The 20,936-nt window shown below is 48.6% G+C and overlaps 1 protein-coding gene across 3 annotated transcripts in view; it reads left to right on the forward strand.

Moving 5' to 3' along the window:
- Positions 1-428: 428 nt before the first annotated feature.
- The window catches only part of NLRC5 (NLR family CARD domain containing 5), a 52,483-nt gene continuing 31,975 nt past the window's right edge, over positions 429-20,936 (forward strand). For all 3 annotated transcript variants that reach the window (XM_086621127.1, XM_086621128.1, XM_009984825.2), the window contains exons 1-12: positions 429-446; positions 3,371-3,536; positions 4,057-4,357; positions 7,631-7,693; positions 10,751-10,816; positions 12,081-13,827; positions 15,641-15,724; positions 16,079-16,162; positions 16,248-16,331; positions 19,057-19,146; positions 19,988-20,029; positions 20,868-20,933. In XM_086621127.1, coding sequence (XP_086477253.1) covers positions 3,531-3,536; positions 4,057-4,357; positions 7,631-7,693; positions 10,751-10,816; positions 12,081-13,827; positions 15,641-15,724; positions 16,079-16,162; positions 16,248-16,331; positions 19,057-19,146; positions 19,988-20,029; positions 20,868-20,933 — 2,633 coding nt within the window. In that variant the 5' untranslated portion in view covers positions 429-446; positions 3,371-3,530. The remainder of the gene's footprint in view (positions 447-3,370; positions 3,537-4,056; positions 4,358-7,630; positions 7,694-10,750; positions 10,817-12,080; positions 13,828-15,640; positions 15,725-16,078; positions 16,163-16,247; positions 16,332-19,056; positions 19,147-19,987; positions 20,030-20,867; positions 20,934-20,936) is intronic.

Raw genomic sequence — 20,936 nt, forward strand, 5'->3', positions numbered from 1 at the left:
TGTTTGGGACCAACTTATTTGCCACAATATTCATATAAATAAAAATATTCCCCACCACAACCGAGTCAGAATTTACTCCACCAAGACTTTGCTGTGGAGTCCCATTTCATTGGACCACTCCTCAAGACCTTCACCTAAGTATCATCTAGCTATAGATATTAGAATAGACCAATGCTCTTCTGCTCTTACCTTTGGGTATTTTTGCTGTTGTCACTGTTTTTTGCCACAGATGCGTTGCAGTTGGGGAATTCCTAACTGTTTTCACTTTCAGTTTGCTCCATCTTTCTGCTTATCAGCTCCCAAAACACACGGAAGGGCTGTGTGCTTCCGGGGAGCAGTGGGGCAGCAAGTGAAGAGATCAGGGCAGTGGACGTTGTCCCCCCAGCCCCTCTGTTTGGTGACCCCCACTTTGTTCTCGGTGCCGCTGCGGCATTTCTGGGCTTTCTGTAAGTAGCACGCACTCCACGAAGCATGTAAGAGTTTGGTAGATTTGCAACAGGGAGCTTCATGTTTCAGTTTTATTTTTCATGGCTGGGAACAGCATGAATGGCGAGTTGGGGAGGGGAGATGAAGCATATTTTTATGATGTGTTTTAATGGTGTTTCTGCATTTGAAGGGCAAGGGCATGGTCAGGGCTCATAAGTTTTCTAAGTCTTTTGGGGAGGTTTTTGTGCTTCGTTTCGAGCTCAGAACATTTTACTGTAGGTCACCACCTCTTGTTTCTGATGGTCTGATTTAGCAGAGCAGTACAAGCGTAGGAGCTGTGTAGCATCGTCTGAGCTATCATCTAACCTTTCAGTGTTTTGTTCTCCAATATGAGTCTTTAGTTATTTCATGAGAGTCTACTCTTTGCCTGAATGGCTTTCAGTCTTCGTTGGCATTAGGATCTGATTTTTTTTATTTATTGTTTTAATATAATCTTCTTAAGTAGGTAGTTCTCAGTCGTCAGAGGAATAAAGTCATTGCTGTCTACGGATTTGTGTTTTTATGGCCAGAGAAACATAAAATGACATTCCTTAAAGGTCAACTGATCGGGCTACTGGGAAATGACGTTTGTTTTGCAGAAAGCCCTGTTATTTTGCAGTTGGTTTAAATCTGAAATGTTTAAATGTTTTCTTTTGGGCTTTCCGGTTAATGAAAACATTATTTTTTTAGTGTACTATGTTTTTTGTGTTACTATTTTTATGTGCAGTGTTTTTAATGTTACTATTAGCATTCATTGCATTCCTTCTTTTTATAGTTGGTAATATGAAATGCGTTTCATAATAAAACATTTTGAATGAAAACTTGTAGAGTCCTTTCCAGTAAGGCTCAGAGTTTTGGTTTTTGGCATTGTGGAAATGGCTTGAGGAGAACAATGGTTCTGGTTTCGCCCGGTTTTATTAGCGTTTCACCAGGAACTTTGTTGTTGTTGTTGTTAAAATGGTGAATGAGAGGCATTAGAGAATTTTTACAAACTGGGGGTTTTACCCACATTTTGGTGGATCCCAGAGCTGCCTCGCTTTTTATGTAACGCATCCTGAAAGTGTGATCGATCTGGAATGGGAAGCTGGGTAGAGTCTTGGAGTGATACTGTATTATAACAGTATATGGTGATGCTACATAATAACCAACTTGTGACACGGTTTTGACCTGAAGAGTCAGAGATTGGTAAAAGAACGTACAGTATCACCAGTTTTGCTCTTGTTGAATGTCTGCTCGGCCTTCGGAGTGCGGGAACAGAAGAGACTGATCGGGTCCTTCCCATCCAGTCCTCTGCTGTAGCACTCACTCAGGTTATATCCCTTTGCTGCATTAATTTGGCTCCGTCTGAAACGTCCAAGGCTGCATGAAGAGGCAGTACAGAGAGGGCAGAGAGTGATGCTGGACTGTGGGAGAAGGGCTATTGTAGAGTCATAGAAAGGTTTGGGTTGGAAGGGACCTTCAAGATCATCCAGTTCCAACCCCCCTGCCATGGGCAGGGACACCCTCCACTACACCAGGTTGCCCAGAGCCCCATCCAACCTGGCCTTGAACACTTCCAGGGATGGGGCAGCCACAGCTTCTCTGGGCAACCTGTGCCAGTGCCTCACCACCCGCAGAGGGAAAAATTTCTTCCTTCTATCTAATTGAAATCTCCCCTCTTTCAGTTTAAAGCTATTGCCCCATGTCCTGTCACTACACGCCCTTGCAGAAAGTCCCTCTCCCTCTTAAACATGAGTGAGACAAACATCTTGAGCAGTTTTACCTCCAGCGTTTCAACCTGGCACCTGCTTTTTGTTTTGTCTTCAGCTTCTGGGTGTGTGCCATGCCCAGCAGTGATGTGGGGAGGGGACATTCTCTCTGTGCAGTGTGGCCTATGGAGCAGCAGGGCTCTGCTGTGAGGTCACTCCAGCATGAGCATAACTTTCTGATGAATTAGGACTTGTCTGTGCGCAGGTGGGAAGGTCTTGGCTCTTTCCATCGGAGCACCCTTTTGCTGAACTAGGTTGATTGCTGTCCCGTCCCCACCCCTTGTAAATCCAGGTGTTACAGCAACCATGGGAGCGGTGGGTACAGACGCAGTGCGGCAGTCTTGGATCTGGAAGGACTGTCCCCTCCAGATGCCAGACAGGTAGTTGGTGAGGAGGTCGAGCATGGAGGCTGCTCTCTCTGGGTGATGGTAGTTGGAGCTGGAGCTGGCTTTCAACATCAGCGTAGGTGGTTGTCTGCTGGGGATGGCACAGTCCTGATGCTGCTGTAGCCTGGGCGGGGGCCCTGCTGCAGGATGTTTGGGGTTGTGCAGGATGGTAATCGCTTTCCTCATGCCTTTCCCTGTGGTAAGGCTGGTTGGACACCAGCCAGTGCCTGCTGCAGTGTGGGGAGAAACAGTTCCCTTTGCCATCTCTGCTGAGAGGTGGCGGGGCTGGCACTGGCTCTGGTGGTGTTTTCAGCCCCCTGCACCTGAAACTCTTTTGCAAGAGCTGTGTAACCTCAGAGGATCAGCTTTTCACAGTTTTTCTGGTGTGACTGCATGCTTGGTTTGAACAAGCCGCTGCTGCTTCTGCATCAGCTTCCATGGAGGGGCTAAGAGCAGCAGACTGGCATAGAAGACCACCTCAAGTCAGGCAGTGACACCAGGAAAGCTGTGATTCCCTTTGAAGTGTTCCTTTAAAGCCTGCCTTCACTTGCATCTTGGGGCACGAGGCTCAGTCCTGCATTTCATCACACCAGTAGTGGATCCTCCAATGTCCAGACTTTGTGGTCACTGCTAGTTTGAGTTGAGTTTGCTACCTAGAGATGAAAAGCTTCACAGCTGACCCCAAGATCAAAGGCAGAATTTCTAGATCCGGGACTCGTGTAATTGCCCGTGCCCTTTTATATCTACATCCTGCTCTGTTGTTACACCTAGGTGCCTGCACCGAGTGAGACAACTGCACTTAGGCATGCAGCATGCGTTGGGACGTCACTGTGTGCTGAAGCGCTGCTGCTAGCAGATCAGTTCTTCGTCAGGATATGGAGCAGAAGCCACCTTTGCATTTGACCACTGAGAGGAGGCTGACCACGCAACAATGCAGGTAGGAGACCGTATGTGCATGACTTTGCTGTGGGAAGGAAGTGAAAGTGGAGGATGACATTGTCACCAAAGCACAGATGAGTTGTTCATCCCCACAGAATGAGCAGCAAGAACAGCTGCCTGAGCCCTTTGTGCAGGGAAATATCTTGCTCTTAGAGTCCCATGCCTCCCCAGAGGTCCTGCTGCATGTGAAAATTGCCCAGGATGTTATATTTGGCAGATGGCCACCACAGCAATACGTTGTCAACAGATGCCAGAGAGACTGACTGCTCTTTGCTCCTGTCCCTGTTACACCCTGTGCAGATGAGCACTGTGGTCCTTGCACCACGTAATGGCTGGGCTGGGATTTGCCACAGGACACGGTGAGAGTAAGGCAGTTAAGAAACACTGGGTTGGACCAAGGGGTAGAAAAGCAAATCAAGTCATCAAGGGCTGTGCTGGCTGCTTGACAGCAGGGCCGTATGGATGAACATCTCTCACTCCTATGCCCGTTTCTACCCTTTCTGATTTCATCCCGCTAGCCTCCATTTCAGAATGATGATCTAGACGTGGAAGCAGCTGTAGAAAGCGCCCGCCCCCAGCTAGTGGAATTCCTCAGTCACCGTTCCGACTGGCTCTTCACGACCTCCCAGCGCTTCCTCCCACGGACAGCCCTGGCTGGCCTGGGTGGCATCACCGACCACAGAGAAAAAGTCTCAGTGCTTCTTGACCTGCTGGAAAAGGCTGGCCCTGCCACCTGGAAACAGTTTGCACAGTACCTCTGCATGGAGTGCGACCTCCCCTTGGATCTGGAGATACTGCTCATAAGTTCTGTGGGAGAAGGTAATGGAGATTGGACCACCTTCCTCTGACCGTCTCTAAACACAGTCAACACCTTGGGTCCCCCATAGCCAATAGACCAGTCTAGGCAGTGAGACCACCAGTGCCCTCACTTGCGTGGTCAGTGCCTCGTCGGTGAGAGGTGACAGTCCTCTCCATGGCATCAAAGCACCTACAAGCCTTCTTAACCAAGCCACTTGGTTTAAAAAACGATCTGACTTTCCTTCTGGTTCACTCTGTCTTTCACCATAATCTCTGGAATAAGATCAATCCCTCCAAAAATTTGCCAGCAAACAGCAATATTTCATGTTTTCAGATGTGCTTTTTCACCAGTTGTGCTACGCCTTGCTGGTGTTGGTGGGCGCTCTCTTGGCTCTTTCAATAAGAGTTGGCCTCATTTGAGGATGGAGGGTTCTGTGGACCTTGTGGGAACCCGCGTGGTTGTGTCATCTGGATTCCTGAATTGGAAGTGTCCCCAAGGGCAAAGTCACTTTGCCCAGAGAAAAAATAGTGTTCTTGAGACACTAATTAATTCTGTTGGAAATGTGAGGGAAAGGTGTGCTGTGCTGTAGGATTCCCGATTGCTTTTTGTGAGAGTGGAGAGCGTCACGATAGAGCTGTGAGAGACAAAACATTGATGCAATAGTAGCTCAGGAGTTTCTTGATGGCAGTGATTTTCTTAATCAGAAAATTGAACTTCAGTCCATATTTCTTGGTGAGAAAGTTTAGTTTGCCAAGTCTTCTCTTCTAGATTTCGTGAAGGAAAGTTTTGAAACTGCTGAATATTGTTGTGGTAATTTTTTCTTGGAAGCACAACTTTTGGCTTAGAAATGTAGGTTGAGGCAAAAAAATTAGACGTAAAAAGCCAAAACCAATACAAATCATGCACCCCCTCTCCAGTAAAGCTGTGATAAAATTTTTTGATAGGTTTATTTGAAGAAGAAAAAAATACTACCTTTTTGTTCTGTGGAGTTTTAATTGCTGTTTTTTATTTTCCTGATCTGGAAAGGCAAGAAATACAGAAGTCTTAAAATAGACCCAGCAAGAAAACCACTTCCCCAGCTCTTATTATCAATTGACTTTAGAGAAAATGGTGTGGTCTGTGAAGGCTGTGGTCAGTACCAGGAGGGACACTGTACACTACACACGCAGCGTGCACACACTCTCTTTAGGAAAGCCTGTGGCAGCAGCTAAGATGTGCCTCTCCCTTACTGGATCACTTTATCTGGTTATTAATCGTTTTTTGTTGGGATTGTACTTCTCAGGAAGCCTTACACAATGAGTTCCTCTCCACAGTATTGTCTTTCACATCGTGCTTGCAGTAACTTGTCCTCACTTACATCAGTCGGACGTGCAGCCTTTGGTAACCAACTGCAACAGCCATTGCTTCTGCAGAGATAAAACGGGGGAAAGACCAGGCCAGCAACAGGGCACAAGCACTGATGGAGGCTTTCTCTCGAGACTCAAACAGGTTTCAGTCTTTTAATGCTGTGACATATCGTAAAAGAAGATGTCTCTTAAGGTTTGGGAGTTGGCTTATGCTGGTTTAACTGTAGTACTAACAGATGAGCGTTACTGATCCTTCTGAAGATGAATTGCTTTTGGTTCTGCTCCAGGGGTGGCTTTCAGTGAACCCTGACCCCTCTGCGTAGCTATGTGGTTGCAGGGGCTGTCACAAGGCTGTGGGCAGGAGGAGTTGGTGGTTTGGAGGAGGACGACATGGGACCACGCTTCGGAGTAGCGAAGCAGTCTTAGGCAAGATTAACCACTAGGTTGGCTTAGCTGAAGTGACTCTAGGGAAGAGAGTTTGTGCCTGCATGCTGAGCGGGACTGGAGAACTGATGTGAGCTAAACCCAACCTGAGCGGCAGCCCAAGCAGCGCTTGGGATGAGTAGTGGAGAAACAGCGGGATCGAGTGTTTCGGCACCAGAACTGACTGTCTGTGCTTTACACGGCACACAGGGCAAGAGTCGGGATATTTGAGCTGTTGAACGGTGTTTGCGTGAGGCCGTGGTGCAGCACCTGTGCCCATTTGGAGCCCTGTTCTTCCGTGCCTCGTGCTGATGCTAGAGCCAGAAATACCGGAGTCCTGGCCTGCTCTCCCAGCTGGGAAACGCTGGAAATGACAGTGAGAGGAATTAATGTATGAAGGTTTCCCATCTGATTTTGGAGAGCGATGCTTTCAGGCATGAGTCCATCTGAACAGCAGGCTCTTGGTGGTACGTGGTGGTACGCAGTGGCCTGAGCAGGATCTCCCTCTGATCTCCCTCCCTCTGTGAGGGCTGTCCGTGGGGCTGGCTGTGCTCAGTGGCCTTTTGTGGCGGCTCGAGCCGTGCAGTGAGTCAGAAAAGTCCCTTGTCTGGGCTGCTAACTGACTGCTAACGGTTTGATCACGGAAACACGGTCTTTGCAGAAATGGGGAACAGTAGGGCTTTCCTTTTGGCTGCACTGTGGTCAAAGCCACCCACGCTCTGAGTCAGTTGTGGTTTAACCCCCGCTGGCAACCATGGCCACCCATCCGCTCGCTCACACCCCTGGTGGGATGGCAGAGAGAACCAGAACGGTAAAGTGAGAAAACCCGTGGGCTGGTGTCAATATTTTAACAGGGAAAGCGAAAGCCGTGCACGCAGCAGAACAAAAGTGCGTTCACTCCTTCCCCGGGCAGGCAGGTGCTCACCATCCCCAGGAGAGCAGGGCTCCATCACGCGGAACGGTCACTCGGGAAGACAAACGCCATCGTGCCGAACGTCCCCCCCTTCCTCCTCCTTCCCCAGCTTTATACGCTGAGCATGACGTCGTGTGGTCTGGAATATCCCTGTGGTCAGTCGGGACCAGCTGTCCCGGCTGCGTCCCCTCCAACTCCTCGTGCCCCCCCAGCCGGCGCGCTGGTGGGGTGGGGTGAGAGGCAGAAAAGGCCTTGACCCTGTGTGAGCCCTGCTCAGCAGTAGGGAGAACATCTCTGTGTTGCCAGCACTGTGTCCAGCACAAATCCAGCTACTCTGAAGAAAATTAACTCTATCCCAGCCAAAGCCAGCACAGTGTGTATGTATCATAGTGAAAACTTCTTTCCCTCCTCCCTTAAAAGCAGAGGTTGACTGTATTTTAGAGCAATCCGAAAGGAAAAGATCGGATGGGGAACCTGAAACCTGGCTGTGTTGCATCAGCCCCTATACTGGGTCTTGGTTTGTACCACTGTGTGCGTGGTGAGCTGCTTGCCCTTTGGCTCTGGCCAGCAGCACCAGTAACTGTACTTCATTTCCAATCCAACTCCTTTAGGTAATGTCAGCCAGCATCAAGAAGCACGCATGGATAGGAGTGCCCGGTCGCCCGTGCCAAAAGGTAAGGCTGGAACAGCCCCTGGGGTGCTGTGCTCTTGGAATTCATCTTCTCTGCCTGTGGGCTGGGCAGGGCTACAAACGTCCCACGGGTTGGCCACAGAGCTGGCGAGGTGTGAGGAAGCCACTGCAGCTTCGGGTTTGATTTTTCTGTTCTCGGTGCTTTCCAGATGAACCTCTCTTGTTTTGTTTTCTCTCCCTGAATTTCAAAAAAGCCTTGTTGGCCCTGACTCTGCTCAGGAGCTTTCTCACTTCAGTTTCTCTAGCCAAGGTAATCTCCCACCCACTCTGTGAAATCCCCACTTTTTGTGCTTTTATTTTGGTTGGCTCATTGGTAGATGGAGGAAGTTGGTTTGGCCTTTAGAGGAAGAACAGACAGACAGTCGATCCAGCAGAAACCATTTTAGAGGTGTTGGAATCAGAGCTTGAAAGAATGGGTAGTAGTAGTTCTAGGGCTTTCTTCTGGAGTGAGTTTGAAATCATGAAATGAGGGATTTGTTTTCAAGATCCCTCCTCTTCCTTTGGCACTTTGCAGCAGCATCCATCACCTGAATCTCCATCAGAAGCCTTTGATGCAATGTGAAAATACTGAAGGTATGTGCCACCATTAAGCAATGTCCCTGGGCCCTCACGTAGCTGTCACTGGAATAACTGGAAACTGCTAAATTCTGAGTTGCCTTCTCAGTCACCAGGTATTCAGTTTCCAGAAAATGAAACACCAGCCCAGGTCCTCCCCATGTGAAAAGTGTCACAGCAGAAAGAGAGAAAGAATGTGATTCTGGCATCCAGCTTTGTGAGAGGATAAACAGTGGAGGTAGTGGCAAAAAGAATCTGGATTATCACAGCAAGCTGCTGTCAGTTTGCTGTGTGCTCCTGAAATGTGTGCTGGGGGAAAAGGAAGCTGCAGGAAATGAAGTCTTATGTTCTGTGGGCTGCAGCGTAGAGGAGCTTCTGAGCTGGGACCCTGGAAGTGCAGAGAGCCAAGTGCAAGCCTTGTGTCCTGTAGAGATGCTTAATATTGGTGGCAGGGAGTGGGAGTTGTGCTGCATTGCCCATTGGTGAAAAATAGATGATTTGAAGACAAAGCTGCTCTTTATTTTTTTTTTTCCTGCTGTGCGGATTTGGGGACTGGCTCAGGCTCCCACTCGCAGCAACAGGAGCTTCTCGCAGAGCTGGCTCTGCTTCTTGCTGAGGTTTGCCAGTGCCCTCTGTACCTTACAGCTCGCGTGTTTGCATCTGTGATTCGTGTTCCCTGGCCAGGCAGAGACAGGCTGCCAGCACCGTGCTCCGAGCACTCCCTGCCTGGCCTGTCTCTGCTGCTGTTGCTGTCTTGTGCCTCACATGCAGTTTTCAGATCTTGCAAACAAGTGACCTTTCTGTTCTGCAGACCGCTGCTGCCAGCTGCTGTGCTGCCCGAGGGAGCAGGCGGTTGATCTCGCCAGGTGCCGGTGGAATAGAAATTCGAAAGTGGTGCTGAAAGTTCCTAGTGCCAGTTAAGAAAGGAAAGACTCGTGCCTCTCCCAGCTCTGCCTGTTCTCGCTGTCTGAGAGAGCACCATCATGAACACCATAAACAGCCCTGGGAGTCTGTGGGCGGTGCGTTCTCCAGAAATAGCTGTTCCCTGGCTGTTCCCCAGGCTAACAGAGCAGTTCTTGTGCTCAAAGCAAGGCAGATGCATAGTCCAGCCTGTGGAAAGCCTCACTGGTGAGGTGGTTGTGATCACTCTCGGAAAATGCAGGGCAGCTTTTCACAGCAGTATGTCTTAACTCTTTCACCCCGTGCCCCCTGGCCAGCTGAGTTGGTGGAGGCTGACCTGGCATCTGGCTTTGCTCACAAAGAAACTTTCTGCAGAGCTGAGATATGTCTAGTCATTGATATTTCCTGCTCCTGCTTTCTTTCAGGTCCGTCACATGGGCTTATCCTGCTTTGGATGGACTTAAATCCTGAGGAGGAGTGGAGGACATTTGAAAGAAATTGGGCTGTGGGCTTTGCTACAGTGTGTAGCTGGGATATGTGGTACTGCTATTTGGTTTGTCTCTGTCTCAAATCTGCCAGAGAACCACTTCCTCCATACCCTACGTAACTTTGCAGTGCTTGTGCTGTCAGTCTTTGATGAGACTGTCTGTAGCCCTCAATGCTCTCTCTACTTCTGTATGCTCCTCCCAGCCCAGAATTGCACATATCTCGTATTTTTTGCCTTCCAGCAGCTGTGCTGCCAGTAGGGTCATTTCCTTGGATGCTTCCTGGCAGGCTGTTAGGATAGTCTTTCGCTAAGGTTCAGGCGCTGCTTAGCGCTGTGCTTCTAAGCAAATGAGGAGATCGAGCAAAAAGATCCGTGCATCATTTGCTAATCCTAACACATTTCTTGCAAAACATGCCTTTTCAAATTCACGTCGTTTCCTGCAAAGGTTTTGTGAAGCCAGGCTTCCACCAGCAGCTTGTATCTCCCTGTTATTGATATCCCAGCTGCTGTTGGCTGAGAATGGTAAGATTTGGATATTAACAGCTCTGTGAAGCGCAAAGTCATGTTCCTGGGAGAACATTTCATGTTACTTGGTAAATATTGAATCCTTGTAGCTGATCGTGTGTCCCAGGGAGGAGGAAGGACCTGCTTGTATTCTCTGCAAAAACACTCAAGTGGGTAGAACAGGAAAGTAGCAGATCACGCTGTGGCAGGTGAGATTGATGTTATCCACTAATAAAATCTGTATAAATAATCTGAAGTGTTGGAGTGAATTGCCTGGAGAAGCTCAGGGAGCTCCATCACTGAGGGTCTTCAAACCAGCCCAGACCTCTAGGTCACTCCTGAGAGCTGTAGTGTATTTGGGGTGGGACAAGAGAATGGATTAGCCCAAGCTGTCTTTCTGTAGCTTGATGCACCTCTGCTTTTACTCCAACGTTTGCAAAAGCAGTTCTATAAACTCAGCCTGAATTTGCAGATAAGTTTGTCTCTCCGGTTTTGCCTCTTCAGCTCCCCAGATGCTTTGCTGAAGTCTTGCCCAGCTCTGATAAGCTGCAGTTCAAACAGCTCTTTTGACATGTTTCTGACTTCATTTTTCAGGGTTTGCTCGACGTCGCTGTAGCAGGAGCTCTGTGAGCGATGAGGACGTGAAACGGCAACGACTGGGTACGCGGCTGTTCCAGCAGCAGAGCGGTGGTGTGCGTTGCTCTCAGGAAGGCCCTGTTTAACTTCTTTGCCAAACACTCAAGAAATCAGCCTCCTGCATTGAGGGAAACTTTTGTTTAGGAGCTGTGTTAAACTCTTAGTGCAACAGGTTGTGAAATAGGCAATGAGACCTGGCAAATAACAAGAAACATCCGTTTCCATTTCAGAACTATATTAACTCTACCTGAGGGGAAGGGATGCAGGTGGCATAGGCTAAGGACTCCCCTCAAGTGGGATGTGCTGGTAAAGCATTTAGCTGTAGATCATCCCTGTATTTATTTGTTTGCTCTTTTTTTTTTAACCAAATAAGGAGACGTATTGAGAATTTAAAACCTACTAAAGGCTCCACAGTTTCTCTTGTACGTTAAAAACTCGTATGATTTCAGCTCACCCTGAAGTAGAGAAGTAACTGAATAGATGAGCGATGACAAAGTCGAGGCAGAGTAACTCCAGGAAAGGTGGGGTAGCCTGAGCAGACCTATGGGCTGGATAACACCAGTGTCCGCATCCTTTCCTCCATCATCTGCCCTTCTTTACCCTTCTCTGCCTCTGCTTTTAGCCTTGCAATCCCCATGGTCCAGCACTGCCCAGTATCTGGTGGGCGAACCCAGGGAGCATGGCAAAGCTGGCAGCTGCAGCTGGAGCCAGTTTGTGACTGCAAGATTGTGTACAGGAAAGTTCTTGAGGAGATGCTCCCAGGACACCAGGTCTTATCCCTTGACAAAACTCAGCAAACTTCACAGCAGTGAGGATAGGGTTTTTTAGAAGGTGCTGAGCGCCCTTAATTGTCACCACTGTTCTCTCTTCGACAGATGCTGATACCATTAAGGATCTCAAATTGTCAAAGCAAAAGTCGTGTCTGTTCCGAGGTGCAGGCAGCTGAGCAAAGGTAGCACGAGGCCAGCATGGGTGAACAGGGAGCTAGTGAGCAGGGAATGGTATGCTTAGTGCACCAATACCTAATTCTCATCACAGATAATAAGATTTAGGTTTTATATAAAGCTGTTTCACCCAAATTTTCTTCTTCTTTGGCCCCTGTGTAAAAATAGGAAAAATTATGGATTGTTTTCATGAGTTCAGGATTTGTCGTCTGTGCCTAGCTCTGTGGAGCAGCCTCTGATCAGGGCCATTGTTTCTCTCTGTATGAGTGGTAGTATTTTGGATCTGTCATGGCTCAAAACTAACTTTTTCAGCTTCATACTCACTCTGTTGTCTTCTCTCTCAGATTCAGCTGAAAAGTACCGGCGTCTCCTCGTCGATTCCATCCGCCAGAGATACGGAAGCAGGAGAGCGGCAGGAGCCGCAGCGCAGGAACGAACGCCTTTCGGCCAAGCCTTTGTCAACCTTGTCATTCGGCAGAGCAAAGCCTCCCGCTTCAAACAGAGACCAGATAAATCCCGAGAGGATGTGGCAGGTGCTCCTGAACCAGAAGAATGTGCGGATACAGCCGTGAAACTGTCGGATCTGTTTTGTAGCGTGGTCTCATCGGGCACGACAAAGGTGATCTTTTTGTTTGGTAAACCAGGTACAGGCAAGACCATGCTAATGCACAGGATTTGTCAGAAATGGGCAGAAGGTATCCTGCCTCAGTTTCTCTTCACTTTCCTCTTCGAGTTTCGGCAGCTGAATTTGTTAAAAAGAAAATTGACTCTGAAGGAGCTTTTGTTTGACCTGTTCCTTCAGCCAGAAGACAGCCCCGATGCAGTGTTCCAGTACCTCCTGGAAAACGCTTCGCGTACACTGATCGTCTTTGATGGGCTGGATGAGTTTGCAGCTAACATGGACGTGTCATCCTCTTCTAAGGGAGACCCAACTCTTACCTCCCGGATGTCCATATCTGAGCTCTTTGCAGACCTCTGTCACGGGAAGCTCCTGCATGGTTGCACAGTGCTGGTCACCAGCCGACCTATGAGACTACCTGACTTCTTATTAAACACAGTCGATCTGCTAGCAGAAATCTGGGGATTTGACCACGAGAAAGTCGAGGAATACGTCAGCCACTATTTTCATCAGCATTCATTCAAAGAACAAGCCGTGGCTCACCTGAAGAAAAACACCAAGCTCCTCAGCATGTGCCTCATCCCTGCTCTGTGTTATGTTGTGTGCATCTGTTTGGAGTACTTGCTTCTTAAACATCAGATGAGTGTGGAGCTTCCTCAGACTATGACACAGTTTTATATCAAAATGCTTCTCATCTTCATAAACAAACAGCAGGGAGAGCGCGCAGGTGGCGAGGAGACTCAGTTGAACTTTAATAAGGAGGCCATTTTGGGTCTATGTGACCTTGCACTGAAAGGCCTGGAAGATAAGAAGCTTGTGTTTTATGTTGGTGATATTCTAGAGCATGTGAAGGAATTTGCTTCCTTACACGGCTTGCTGACTGTCTTCGAGGTGAAGACGGGTGGCACTTCCCCGGAGGCTGGCTATGCCTTTGTGCACTTGAGCTTGCAGGAGTTTTTTGCAGCACTGTGTCTCATGGTAAGTAAGAGGGTGGACAAGAACTACCTGAAGAAGAAGTTCTCTTTGAAGTCGAAGTGGACATCAAAGAACAAGACAAAAAGCGAGTTCATGGAGAGTTTTCACATCTTTCTCTCAGGCTTATCGTCCAAAGAGTGTAGGACATTTCTCATGCTGCTGTCTGAACAAGATGAAGCTTGGGTGCAGGAGAAGCAGGACGCAATCCTGCAGTCTCTGGAGAAACTGGCGGCCACTCATCTGACAGGGCCTAAGGTCATTGAGCTCTGCCATTGCACGTTTGAAACGCAAGACCTCAAAGTAGCCCAGCGCATCGGGAGCCTGCTGAATTTCAAGTACGAGTTTAAAAACTTTAGACTGACCCCTCTGGACATGTCGGCTTTGGTTTTTGTCCTGAACTCGGGCCGGGATTTGACTCATTTGGATTTTGCGGGATGTCTCATGGACACTGACTGTTTGGAGGTTCTGGCCAGCTGTAAAAATGTAGAGCACTTGAGGTAAACACACTGAGTGCTACGAGCTGGTGGTGGGTGGCGAGGAGGGCTGTGGGGTTGGAATGGCAAGCCCGGTGTTTGTTTTCCATGGGAGAAATTCCGATCTGAGCAGTGCAACTTTGATGCTGAAGAAATTTATGAAATAATGAATTTATGAATGATTGAAGGTTATTAAGGTGATAAATCTATTCTGGCTGTATTTTTCTGTGTGTTGCTTTGTTTTGATTAACACAATCAAACAACGGGGTAGTTAGTGTAGTAGAAAAAGAGAAAATTATAAGTGTTTCTTGACAACACAAAAGCAGGGCGAATCCTGCAAGCAAATGAGAAAGTTGTGATCTAAGTGGAATCACCATAAACCAGGTGAACAGGAGGGGACAACTGTATTCACAGAGGCTCTCTATCAGTGCTGTAATGCTGGAAGGACTTTTCAAGGAGGATCCCTTGGGATCCTGTTGTGGAACAGGTCTCATTCTGTATTTCTGTGCATGACTTAGAGGAATATGTGTTTGCTGATGTGGAGAAGGTGGGGAGCAGCCAGGGTGAGAATTACTTTGACCTGAAGGGAACGATGTTGTCTGTTGTGAAGCAGAGGAGCAGAAACAAGAGACGTGAGAACCGCTCTTCCTGGCTATCGGTAGCATTGTAAAAAGGACAGCGATGGATTGTTCTCTGGCTCCGCTGAGGAGAACAGGAATGGCGTTTAATTTACTGTGTGGTAAATTTAATTTCTGGTGGTACATCCTGACTCCGAATTGCTGATGCAGGCACAGGGCAGTGCACGGCGTCCTCTGCTTCCCAAGAGCAGATTGGGCCGGTGCCCAAGGGTGACTGGGCTGTTCCCTTGCGTTAGGAAAACGGAGTGGGGGATTTCTGGGAGTCCTTCCTCAGCTCATACACACTGAAGTCCGTGCTTGCTTTCATTTATGGCCCACGGGATACTAGTGCTCTGAGCACTGTCTCTTGGAAGGGCGGGCAACGGGCAGTGGGACCCCCGGGATTTCAGCTGCACGTTGCCTGTACAGAGCCTGTGTAAAGAAGCAGCATCATCTGAGGAGTGTTCCCGGTGACCACGGGCCGTGTCCATCATGCCACTGCACCTCTGCAGCTCGTTCCTCACGCCCTCTGGGTTAGGGCAAGGTGACGGAAGCACTTAGGGCAGCAGGGTTGTAGAGGGGTTTCTGCTCTCATGGCCCCCCAGCAACGCCCAGGGGGCATTGTACCAATGCATCCCATAATAAGTACACCTTGCAGCTGATTTAGAGGAGAGCTTGTGTGCCGGAAAGCTCATCTGTTTGTCTGTTTTTTCCAACACCATCAGTTCCTTCTGTAAGAGAGGTACTTTCCCCAAAAAACTTGTGTCTTTTATATTTTGGTTAACTCTGGCTACTCCATGACTCAAGTTTAAAGTGTGTGGCCTGAAATCAGCCCCCCCATGCCCCAGCAGCTCCTCACCCTCTCCTTGTGTGGGCTTGCTTTGCCCCCGTGTGACCTCCCGTGTCGCCAGGGTCCCCGCTCTGGTGGGACACACAGTAGGGCCGGCGCGTCATCCGAGGCAGCACCTACACGGGGGGTCACTGCAGCAAAAGGCAGAAGCTCTCTCTTGAGCTGTTTGCAGTTCATGTGCAAGTTTAATGTGTTTTTTTAAACAGATGTTTGAAAAGGTAAAGATGCTGCAAAAAAGCACGTGATACAATGGCTGTTAAGAAAGAAATTCAAGGCTTTTTTAAAAAAATCATGTTTTAAGTTGCTCTGTGGGCTAGCTTATTTCGATTGTTGTTGTGTTTACATTTTTTCCCTTTTCCTCATGTTTTAGCTTCCGTAGTAGGAGATTTGGTGATGACTTCGCTGCTGCCCTTTCAAATTGCTTGCGAGGAATGGGGACCCTGAAGAAACTAGAGTAAGTCCTGGCTTGTAAGGTCAGAACCTTCTCTCTTTCTGTCTGTCCTCTCTTTTTATCTGCTTACTCCAGGCTGATCTGCTCTGTGCAGCACTGCATGGAGAGCAACGCCGTGCTACACAGAGCAGCACGGGTGTGTGTTGCCCTTGTTTTGTGCTGGTACCGAGAGGACTATTGCATGGCCCTGGTTGCAAAGGAGTGTGAAGCTGGTTGCAGGGGGCAGAGTCAGACCACCTCTCTGTGTTGGTGTGCTGGGAGCGTGGCACAAGCGCCCGTCTGAGACGGGCTTGCCACGTGCTGCGTGGGATGCTGGTCCTTCCTCTGCTTGGTTTGAATGATTCTTCGTTTCTCCAGGTTGACAGGCGGGAACATCACAGCTGAGGGGATGGCTAGCTTGGTCCAGGCTTCATCACAGTGCCTCCAGCTTGAGGAAATAAAGTGAGTGTGGGTTGTGACAATGACTTTCACATCAGCTGCTTGTTCCTACGGGACCTGGGGTACTAATGAGAGTGGATCTGTGCAGCTTGCAGGACAATCGGATACGGAATCTGGAGGTGAAGAGGATGATGGACCTGTTTTCCAGAATGGAAAAACTGAAGAAAGTAGAGTGAGTAAAAATGACTTAAACCTGTTAAAAATGGTAGCCACTATGAAGCCAAGTGTAGCATCAGAGGGAGTTTAAATCCTCATCAGAGCAGAGCTGCTGGATGTCTCTGTAAGGGGTGACACTCTTAGAGATGCAAGGGGGGTAAATGTGGGCCACTAAGCCGAGGCACAGACGTTTAAGTGCAAGCCAGGCTGGAGGCCTGGCTCAGTTTGGGACGGACACAGCATCACTGTTCTTATCCAGGTGTTTAAAAATAATCTCAAGGGAGTCCTGGCACCACTGACACCTCGCCAGGAGTTACAGCGCATGTGCTTAACTTGGTGCCTGGCATGACTATTTCCTCTTCTGCCTCTTCACCTCTCTTCCTCAGGCTCAGATTGAGATGCCTCACCTCTGCATAAGAGAGGGTGGCTCCATCCCTGTCTTTCCAGCCTTTTTGTTAGCCCTGTTCTCCTTCTTCTAACACGGCTGTAACAGCACAGTGCTGCACGACAGGGACTGACTGCTAGGAAAAATCCCAACAGGGATCTGCATCTTTTTAGGTAGCAAGAACCTGCTGATTTGTGAAGGGATGTGAAGCCTTTGAAGAGCCACCAGGGGCAGTTTGAGCAGCAGCAGGCAAAGCAGAGCTGCTGCAAACGTTGGAGTCTCAGTGTAGTTTGCATTACAGGAGAGGGGTAGCCACAAATCTGTGCTGCTCCTTCAGGAAGGCAAAGCCACAGCAGTGCCTGCCTACCCCAGTTAAAAGGGAGCGACTCTGCCTTTAAAGGTCTTCCACATACTCCCAGATGCAAGCAGGTGAACCCAAAATACCTGCAGTTATTGCTGGATCCCATCCAGGAACTACTTACTGGCTTTGCAGTATGATTAGAAGTGTTTAAAATCATGGCAGAAAGAGGGAGGAAAGGGGGAATGTAGCTGATGCTCTGCTTTCCTGGGCACACGGGATAACAGCTTGTGGGAAAAGCTATCCTGTCCCCAGTGGAGCAGCTTATCTTATGGTGTCGTGGTTTTTTTGGACTGAGGGTCGAGACAAGAACCGAAAGGGAGCACCCACCAAACATGGTCTCGGGCAAAACATGACTCAGGCTTTCTTAATAAAACAAAACAATTTATTAACAGTTACTTAACAAAAGACAAAAGGGAACGAAACCGGTTACTTGAGAGGAGAAAGAGAAAACAAGGCCCGATCTTAAAACAACACCTCCCCACCCCCTATTTTCCTTTCGTTCCTGGCTCTGTCTTCCCCCCAGCGGCGCAGGGAGACAGGGAATGGGGGAGTACAGGTCAGTTCATCCATGTTGTTCACTGCCGCTCCTTTCTTAAAGGAGGAGGAGTCTTTACACCATTTTTCCCTTGCTTCGGTGGATCCCCTACTCACAAAGAAAAAGTCCCCAAACTTTTCCAAAGTAAGTCCTGCCCGCAGGATTGCAATCCTCCCCATGGATCGCACCAGTTCGGGCTTTACCAGTCTCGGCCTCTTAGGGAGCTGCTGCCACTCGCGTCGGCGTGGGTCGTCCCACGGTCTCCAGATGCCTCCACGACCTCGTCGTGCATTCCATGCCCCATTATCAACAGTACCTGGTCGCGCATCCCCTGCTCCACGACCTCTCCTGGGCTCAGGCATCTCCTTCCCGACGTGGGTTTCTCCACAGGCCACGAGTGGGTCGCTGCTCCGCCGAGTACACCCTGGCTGCAGGGGGGCCGCCTGCCATCTCACACCGATTGCAAGGGAAGCCTCAGCTCCAGCGCCCCTCCTCCTGCTCCATCTTTGCTGACCCGGTCGTTGTGGTTGTCTTCTCTTAGATATTAATCCTCTCTGAGGAAGCTCGGCCCGGCGGGCACCCCGGTAGTGGGGCGCTTACCGAGTCCCCCATGCGGCTCCCCCGGCGCCATCTTGAGCACATGGCGCCGGCCCGGGCCCGAGCGGCCGCTCGGCCGGGAGCCGGGAGCGAGGGCAGCGCCCTCCTGCTCTCTCCTCGCTCCTGAGCAAAAAGCCTTTTCCCGCCCCTTTGTCCCAACTTAAATAGGGCAATTCGCAGAGGCGCCGCCTTGGCTCAACCTCCCCCGAGGGGGATGGGACTCAGATCTGGTGGCACAGGGAGCAAATCCCCTCCCCTGCCACCAGAACACCCCCCCACACATCAAACTATCACATATGGAAAGGACGGGAATGGTGCTCTGTGGCCCTGAGAACAAGCAGAGGAGCTGTAGAAGCAGGACCTTGTGTTTCATATTTACTGAGGTCCAACAAGTAGTGAAACAGAATGGGCGTGCAATTAAAGAAGAAATCCTCAGAGGTTGCTAGTGTTGTGTCTTCGGGGACGTTTTCAGCGTGAGGGTTCAGACCACACTGCTTTAATATGCCAAACTTCAGCTGGATTTGTTACAGTGAGAGTTGAACTGCGCTGGGGGTCTGTTGTGTAGTCCTGCAGGTGTAAAGCACATTCCCTGCGCAACCCAAAACCAGTTAGTGGTTCATCTCTTACACAGAGATGGTTTCTCCAAATCTAAATTCAGGGGAGCTGTAGCTTGCAGAGAAAAACTGTGATCTGATAATGCTTCTCTTGGGTCCTAAATGCAAAGTTCTGAAGTTTTGGAGAAACTCACTAACTAAAAGAGCGTGTGCTTCAGGGTGTTTGGGTGCCCAGCAGAGGGCATTTGCATAACAAAAGAGAGTGTGGTGTTGATTCCAGCAGCTGAGGTTGTGTTCTTATGTTCACAGTCTGAGCAACAACGATCTTTCCTTGAATGCTGTTCTTATTTTGGCAAAGGAAGTCATCGCGTGTCAAAACGCTGCTGAACTGCGTGTCAGGTATGGATACAGGAGAGCTGTTACAAAAGCAAATAGTTGTCTCTTCAGATGCTGACTTTTTAAATGCACACTCTTTTACAGCTTAGTTGTTGGCTTATCAAAGTCAACAAAAATTAATTTTGCCCCTTTTTGTTTTCTGTTTGAAACAAAATTCAAATCAATCATGTTATAAGCTTCCTCTTCGTATTTTTTAAATAGGTCATTTTATCCTTAGCCTTTAAATTGATTTGCAGAGTGCAATATTTCGTATTATATAACGGAATTTAAGCTTGCTTTTAAGCTCTTGCAATATATCGACTGGGAAATTCTTTACCAGCTAGCATAAACTTGCTATAAATCAGCAAAGTTTATGGATTTAAGCAGCTCTGGCTCTATGTTCCTTTAAATTACAGGTTTTGGTGTTTTCATAGGTCTGAGATGATGGAGAAGGGGTGGAATTTTTAAATCTCAGCTCTTATTGGTCTTAATTTGGCCTGTTAAACTTGCAACGTAATCTTTAGTGTAACTCAAGTCAAATTGCATACAGTTTTTTCTTATTTTTCTTGATGGAATGGAGTTTCTGCTGAAGCTCTTAGCAACAAACTGCTGCTCCTGCAAAAAAAATCACAGCCCAGTCTTCATAACTGTGTTACTGTCTTGCCTGTACTGCAGCCCTGGTTCAACGTGCCGGGTGTCCTGCTGCCCTTTAGCCACAGGACTGCTTGATTGCTTGCCTGTGGCAACGTGCTAGCATGGCAGATGTCAAGGCCCCATTTAGCATCCAGGCAACAGCTTTGGTCCCTGCTAAAGGAATGGCATCCTTCCACCCGTGCCCTAACATTGGCTTGGTTCTCTTTTTCAGGAAGGACACTGTGATTATATATTTTTCTGGGAAAGTTCCAAGGTGAGAAACTACACTTGGGGTTGTGCTATATTCAGAGTTAACACTGATTCAAACCATCAGCTTGATGTCACCACTTCAGCAACAGAACTGGTTGCCTCTGCCCTTGCATCTGGCAGAGCTGGATCCACCTGAGCAAGGAGAAAGGTAACCAAAATAGCCAGTCTTTGCATGGATCGACCAGCCAGTTCCACAAACACAATGCCTTAGTGCTTGTGTAAGCTTGAAAGTGCTGTGTTTCTATTGCTAGACTGCTGAAAAGCAGTTGGACATGAGGATAAACAAAGGAAAAGGCTTTGCTCCTTCTCCCACTGACTCCTGTGTTCTCCCTGCTCATGCATACTTTTGAAGGAAGGGTGACTTTGACCTTAATTAAGAAACTATGAAACAATTTCTTGCTCCCTGATAGGGAATTAACTTTGCCCTGTGTTGTGCAGTCCTCGAGGGACCTCACAATATTTTCCATGCATGTGTGAACTGGCTCAGCCTGGCCTGGAGGCAGCTGGAAGCTGTTCCTGTTCAGATCCAGATGTCTTGTGCTGCTGTAGGCAGCCTGGAACAATCCCACATGGAGGCAAAACATCCTGCATCTTAGTAGTACCTTTGAATTGGGGCTCAGTTATCAAGTTGATCCAAGTGCACAGTGAAATCATGTGTGGACACCCTTTGTGTTCCCATCTCCTGATGGAGCTCTTCTGGCTCTTGAAAATCCCTTCACCTTGCATGGAATGGTTGGACAGAACACAGACCTTGTGGTTTCTTCCAGAAAATACTAACCAACTCCCAGGTCCTCACATTTTGTGAAGGTGTGTTAAAGGCCAAATATTTTGCTTGTTTGCAGATCTTTGGATTTGAAGCGGGAAGACAACAAGGAACACGTCACTCCAACAAGACATGTGAAGTTATGGTA

The sequence above is a fragment of the Tauraco erythrolophus genome, chromosome 15 (genome assembly GCF_009769465.1).
Source record: "Tauraco erythrolophus isolate bTauEry1 chromosome 15, bTauEry1.pri, whole genome shotgun sequence".
Lineage (NCBI taxonomy): Eukaryota > Metazoa > Chordata > Aves > Musophagiformes > Musophagidae > Tauraco > Tauraco erythrolophus.